The sequence below is a fragment of the Dendrobium catenatum genome, unplaced genomic scaffold (assembly GCF_001605985.2).
Source record: "Dendrobium catenatum unplaced genomic scaffold, ASM160598v2 fragScaff_scaffold_1220, whole genome shotgun sequence".
In the NCBI taxonomy this organism is placed as follows: domain Eukaryota; kingdom Viridiplantae; phylum Streptophyta; class Magnoliopsida; order Asparagales; family Orchidaceae; genus Dendrobium; species Dendrobium catenatum.
The window spans coordinates 3,669,100-3,676,743 of NW_021319682.1; the positions used below are offsets into that span (position 1 = coordinate 3,669,100).

Consider the following 7,644-nt stretch of genomic DNA (forward strand, 5'->3'; position numbering starts at 1 on the left):
AACACCAGTTGTTGTAACTTTATCAAGTTTTTGCACAATCGTCTCCAGTTGCTTCAAGGTGGGATCAATTTTGAGAGCACGTTTGCCAAATTTTATGAACGCTGCCGGGTCGGGTCCGGTCAACCCGGCAACCCGACCGGGTCGGGTCCGGGTTGAAATGTCCGACCCGTTTGTAAAAAACGGGTCGGGTTCGGGTTTACCCGTTTAGATATGGGTCGGGTCGGGTTCGACTCGAACTCTGCGGGTTGACCCGAATTGACACCCCTACAAGAAATTGTTCAACTTAAGATAGGCTACGTTTCCCCTACATAATATTCCAATTTTGATGTTTGTACAGGCAGATTTAGGGTCTTATTATGTGATTTTTTAAAAGTTTGATAAACTTTTCATCGTATGCCTTTTTATATGATTTTGAATAGACTAGTCTAAGCACATGGATGGTGAGAATACAAAATTTAATCGATTTGTTTAATTTCTATATTTTTCTTAAAGGGTTTTGTGATTACATTGACCTCTCTATAAGCCACACTAATACAGTAATTGCTTCAAAATGATCTTTTCCTATTTTTCCCAATAAAAGATTTTCTGAACTATTATTGTCGAGTATGTATGCAAACTATGTCTCACGAACTACTGAATTTATCATATATGTGTAAATTTTATATATTCCAATATCATCTTACATATTATGCTTACATGTTGGAAATATGACGTTTCGTTGTTCATGTGGTGAAAATGTCGAGAGAAATGAAGTATTGTATGTGGCAACTGTATTCTAGTAAGTGCATTACAAGGAGAGTTATAAGAGCATGTACACATGTATATGAATTTGAAGTGTTGTCTGTGATGACTATATTCGGTTGTGCATAATATATTGAGAGTTATAAGGGCTTGTACACATGTATTCTTCTATCTATCTGGAATTAATATTAAAATGACGAAGAGGAGTAATAAAAATGCTTGGGGACATATCTTGTAGCATATATTCCATGTGATTCATGTGGTACATGTTGCATTCATTCATGTTCTATTCTATTATGGTACAAGTAACCTCCTGTTCTATTTTTTCTTAGTGACAATAAAGTTCTATTCTATTTTGTGGCAAATAAAAATATATTTTGTTTTGTTCTAGCATTAAGTATTGGAGTTTCTCTATTATTGAAATTAGATATTAATGTTTACTTATTTTCACTCTAGTTACACATTTTTAATGTTTAAGTAGGCTTGTATAACTTAATTAAATGTGGAATATGAATTATTCAATAGATTGTGTAGCCTATTGAGCATGTGTACTCATATGTGGTAATGAATATCATAGTGAAGTTTAAAACTGATAGTTATCATGAGAAATATCACTTGACTTTCAAGACCAATTAAAGAGTTTAGTTTTATAGATACTTCAATAAAATTGGTGTCAAGCGCCCAATAATTTCTTATCTAGAGAATGAAGCTAGCATTGAGTGGCTCGCTCTTGCTTTTTTTTTTTAAATTGATATAACTCGATGATAATAATCATTTTAGAGATTTTCAAAAATCACCAAGATCGTATGCTCTGATCTTGTGACAAACTTAATTGGATATTTTTTAGGTACACAATAAATATGGTTCTTCGATGGGAGCATTTTTATACAAAGTACAAAAATTGTTTTTCCAAATGAATTGAAGAAGTAAAGGGGATGCTCCTGACTTTGTCTTAAAGCTTGATCATCCACCTCATTAGTCAATTTAAATTGTAAGTCCAAGGCGGTGATCTCAATGGTGAAGCTAATTTGCAAAACAAAACATATAGACATAAAGTTTGATGTTATGGGTACTAATTATTATAGCTTATGCACACAAAAAAAATTCAAAGAAACATAGTTAGCAACTTATGCTAAATATATATATAGATTTAAAAATGAGTATACATGGGAGGTTTTGGAAAAAAATCATGGGAGTTGCATTGTTATCTCCATTATTGAAGCTTAATAGTGATTGTAAAAAAAAAAAGTTCTTTGAAGGGAAAGAAAGATGTAGTGCAATGAAGGTATAGTTAATGTAAAATTAAAGGTCATAATCTAAGTTTCTTGTATGGTCAAGTGCGACCACCACCTCCATAATAGTTTATAATGTACACTTTTTTGTTATTTTAGGAACATTCATAGGTTATAGAATGATATAGTTTATATATTTTAGCTTTTATTTTACTCTCTTTTGTGATGTGTCATTATCATGTTTTATAGCTTTTAATTTTATTCTAAACTTTTGTGTGGTATAGATGCTACAATAGCTCTATGTTATGTTACACATTTTTATTTTATACTTGCATAAACAGTTATATCACCAACAGTTATAGATGACGGTATCTTATTCGAACAATGTTTGAATCTCCTTCAACCTATATTTTATCCATATTTGAACCATAATCTATCCATGTCCAATCATATTCTAAAGGATTTTGAATACAAGTTCGAACAGTGTTCAATTAACTTTCAAATTTTGTCCAAGTAAGGTTCCATTAAAAATTCGAACCATAAGATTCATAAATGATCCTAAACCTTACTTCTCTATGGTACAAACAAACATTGGTCAATTTTTTTTCTAAGCTTATTGGAACCAATGTTGGTCACAATGGATAATAAATACTATGTGGTTCAAAAGTTGGGGTACTTTGATCTGAAACAAAATTTCGGGCATACTAATTTTGTCAATCTTCGGAAATATAAAGTAAAATTTTCTTATATATATGCACAATAGGTTTAATGCAAATGAGAAATGTTTACTATCAATAATACATACTTATTTTCCATTAGATTAATTCGGTTGTGTTGCTTTTATAAGAATGAAGTGGTTGTTATAATGGATAAGAACGCGTTAAAATATATAAACTAAATCATCTAAATGCAATTAATGATGTGGAAAATAGACTATGATCAGGTTGTTGGGTTGAGTAGCTTTGGTGCCACTATATTATGATTATGACATAAGTCTGAATGTTCCTCAATGATATGCATTTGAACTTATAAAGAAGTTTTGTAGTACAAAAAATAAAAGTTTTATACTAGAAAGTTGTTTTAAGAAACAATAAGTCTGAATGTTCCTCAATGATATGCATTTGAGCTTATAAATGTGCTTTGATGTATTTAATAGATCATGAAGATTTTTTCATCCTAAATTGATATGAATTTGACAAATTAAGCAGCTTCCACCTCAAATTTATGAAGTCCTTTGGATAAAGTAACACATGATTAAAGCCTATATAATTCGTCTTAATTGAAATTTTTATCCCATATATGAGAAGTAATTTATTAATGCTCATGAAAAATCTTCGTACTAAGAAAATAAAATACTTGTCAGGCAAAGTAGTGTTTTATGATAGCTTAATTTGTGTTATAAAAAAAACCAATCATTCCTAAGATTTAGGCTTAGTTTACGACAGCTTTCTTATTGCTTCTTAAAGAAGTTTTGTAGTACACAAAATAAAACTTTTATACTAAAAAGTTGCTTTAAGAAACAATAAGAAAATCATCACAAATGAAGCCTTAGTCGAGCGACCTATTTAGATATCAAACATAATGTAGGCATCCATTTCAAAAAAAAAAAAACACCTTAATTTTGATATCAAATATAATGTGGGATATAAAAAATTTTAATTAATGAACTCGAAAAGAGATCAAATAATTTACAAAATTTCTTATGATACATTGCTTAAGTTAATTATTTTATTGAGCAATTCCATTAGTATCTTAATATTCTAACTATTGATGTATATAATTATAATAAGTTTACTGTTAGGTGCTCTAAGTAAATATATACAAAACTACTGTACTGCATCATAGAAAAACATTCTCAAATGGGACTTTCAACACATAACGACAATTTAAATTGTTATTATATAATAGCTCACTTATAACAATATATATTTAGGGACATGAAAGCAATAAATTTTATTAAAAAAACATAGAAAAACCAATATTCAGTTAATTGGGGATGGCCCAAATTTATTTTCCTTAAAAAAAATTTAACTACTAGTTAAATTTTTCTTCTAAATTATTATTGCTAATAATGGATCATGTTCAATCACGCCTAAGGCCATATAAAACTCCAGCGTATCTGTCGACTGATCCATGAAAAAAACGATCTTTCAACTTCCAGAAGACGGCAGCAGTGAGCAAACTATCTGATCCAGACTGGTGGCAGGTTCCGACTCTATTCACCCCAAGATCCTCTGCGACCTTGTTGAGCCCGCCATGGAGGTTGTTACAGAACTTCATCAAATGCTTGATGTCATAGAATTTAGGAAAATACAACCGCAGAGAGCGGTAGAAATCTGCATGATAGTCCGGTAGATTGCAGCAAGTTAATGTTTTGAGAAGAAATCCTAAGTCGAAGCAACTATGGAAAGTGATCCATTGAACGGAATCATTCTGCACGATGCCTGAAGAGATGATGAGTTCGGAAAAGCGATTGGCGGTGACGCCGAGGCGGTGATTCTTTTCTAAGTCCATGCCGCTGCGACGGAGAAGCTCGATCGAGTTGCGGTTGCAGATGTCGCCTACTGCGTTGAACTCGCGGAAATTGAACTGCCAAATGCAAGGGTGAGGGGGAGAGCCTAAGAGAGGTAGGTGGCCTGAAGAGTCAAAGAAGGTGAGGCCGAGTTGGACGAGTTTGAGAATGTTGACGTTGAGTTGGAGAGTCTGGTAATTGAATTCGGTTACTGAAGTCGGAGAATTGACGACGGGGATAACTGCAACGCCAGGGAACTCGGTGTCAATGGAGACGAAGGGATGGTCGGCGACAATAGAGCGGATGAGAAAAAGTTCCTCCTCCAGGTTAGAGTCCCATACCTCACGGATCTCAACAGAGTCGGCGGCGAAGTCGCCATTAAGGTTATTGAGGCTCCACATCGGGCACCGGTAGCAGCTAAACGGGGAAGGGATGTTTGGTTGCTGGATTTAAGAACAAAAATGGCAACTTTAATAAATAGATGAAGCACCCTCTCCTTTCATCCTTAAATTTGGGGCATTTGGCCATTTGGGCGAAAGTCTCTAACAAACTTATTAAGTAAAAATTATCTTGATCAGGCACGAATCTCAATGCAAAATGAAATTGGAAACTTCCGAAATTAAAATTGGGACCATCCGAACTCCGATTTCAGTGAACTTATATTCAAACTAAACATCTCGAGAATACGAACCCAACGACACCAAAACTAACTCATTCCAAGCCCAAATGGGTCCAAAACAAGGGTTAGAAGTGTTGTTGGAAGGTTCAAGCCACAATTTGGATTATCAAATGGTTTCCAAACATAACATGCTTATCGTCAAATTGAGAGGCTCGACGAGACAAATCCAACGGACCCAAGATCACCGAATTCCGACATCACTAAGACATTCAAATGTCCATCAAAAAGTCCTTGATCAAGGGATTCAACATCGGCCGTCCATCCAACCACTCCCTATTTATCCTTGACCTCTCACTTATTTACGGGCAATGCCACTAAAAAAATCTATAAATAGATCGCTCCTTTATCTTGAGATGGGGACCCAAGCCAAAGGATTCAAAGAGAGAGATCGGAGATTGCTCATGCCTCCTTGCTCCTCCTCGACCATCGCCTGACTTCCGCTGGACCACCGTCTGACGTCGTTGCTTCGTCGGACCACCACTTGAGGCCCTCACCTCCGCCGGAACACCACTTGAGTCCCTCACCTTTGCCGGACCACCACTTGACACCCTCACCTTTGTCGGACCACCACTTGAGGCCATCATCTTTGCCAAATCACCACCTGAGGCCCTCACCTTTGCTGGACTCCCACTTGAGGTCCTCACCTTCGTCGGACCCCCACTTGAAGCCCTTACCTCTGCCAGACCACCACTTAATGCCTTGAGCTCCACCGAACCACTGCCTGAGGCCCAAAGTTCTGTCAAACCACCACCTGAGGCTCGAAATTCTGTCAGACCACCAAGTCACTTCCAGACTACTAACTGACGCAAGATTTGACACTAGACTTCAATCATACAGTTGACATTTGTAATTTGATCGCCCTCAAGGACGCATCAGCCCACTGTACTCAACTCAAATTCTAGTGGAATCTTTTAAACTGGACTAGGCCCCGTTGTTGTTTCCTTTACAGGATTTTTCACGTAAAAAATCTTGTGTTCTCTATGTGTGAGCTGGATATCCGTGCAGCATTAAGACGTAGAATTAAAACTCTATCACCACATATATTTTAGCCCGCAACATATATATATATATATATATATATATATAATGGCATTACATTCAAGTTTGATCTCATTTGACTTGATGCTTGGACAATTTAAGGTGACGAAGAGTTAAAGTGGGTAATAAATCCAGATGCCATGATAAATAAATTTCATTGAAAGTGAAAAAAACATGCCTAAATATGTTATGTCGATTACACATTAAAAAAAAAAAAGTGTTTTTAAACCTTAAAAGCCAAGTAGTTAGCAAAGCCAAATATTTTTTAGATTAATAGCCGTAAATCATAACATAATTGCACTTTAGATGTTAGAATGAAAGACTACTAACACGCTCAATCATGGCTCATTAAATACATAATTAAATTGAAGAGTGTGAGATCTTAAACTAATTAATTTAAAGCCAAAACTATCATGCCAAATATGAAGAGAGATAAAGATATTGACTTTTCTTATAAGAGGCTCGACGGTATCACGAGCAAGCAATCATGTATATAAGAGGGTCATCTAAAGCATTATTTTATAATTATCATTTTATTTATACATGTTATATATATATATGAAAAAATTCATGGACATTATTTGATATGCAACTTGATAATGAATGATGTTTGGAGTAAATATATAATTCTTTTTGGGTGTTTACATTCAAAGTTTCAAGTCAACATGTCACCAAGCATTACTTGTGGATGAATTCTTTTTGAATAAATGATGTGGAAGCACTTTGCTTATAGTAGTTACATCCAGTTATACTAATCATATCGAAATGATAAAATAAAATTAGAGAGAGAAAAGAAGGATTCTAGATTGAGAATATCTATGATTTTAATAAATATAAAAAATACAAAAATTTAGGTCTCCCTTCATCCCCCAATTTATAGGTTTGGGCTTGAGTGTTTTAGAATTGGCCACATATTTGACTATACTTTTAGTGTTATAGAATTTGTTATATAGTTGTGTAGCCTGGTTTGAATTTTTGATTTAATAAAGTTATTCATCAATCTCCTAAGAATTCAAAGGTGCTATATAAAAAGAGATGGCTTTCCTACTGCTTCTTAAAGAAACTCTCAAATAAAAAAAAATGCATCAAAAAGTTGTTTTAAGAAACAGTAAAAAAGTCGTCCCAAACGAATACTTAGTCGGCGACATATTTAGATATCATACATAATGTAGGGCATGCATTTCAAATAATACAACTTAATTTTGATATCAAATATAATGCAGGATATAAACAATTTTAATTAATGAACTTGCAAAGAGATCAAATAATTTGCAATTTTTTTTTTTTAAATACATTACTTAAGTTAATTATTTTATTGAGCAATTCCCTTATAATTGTAATAAGTTTATTCTTAGCTGCTCTAGATATGTAGATACAAAACTTTTGTACTACAAAAGCTATTAAAAATTAATATTTTTGTAGCATTTAGTAGCCGATAGCGA

The 7,644-nt window shown here is 33.9% G+C and overlaps 1 protein-coding gene across 1 annotated transcript; it reads right to left on the reverse strand.

Moving 5' to 3' along the window:
• Nucleotides 1-4,055: 4,055 nt before the first annotated feature.
• Nucleotides 4,056-4,886, reverse strand: LOC110110064 (probable CCR4-associated factor 1 homolog 7). The gene has a single exon (XM_020841368.2). The coding sequence runs from the start codon at nucleotides 4,884-4,886 to the stop codon at nucleotides 4,056-4,058; it is 831 nt and encodes a 276-aa protein (XP_020697027.2).
• Nucleotides 4,887-7,644: the final 2,758 nt, after the last annotated feature.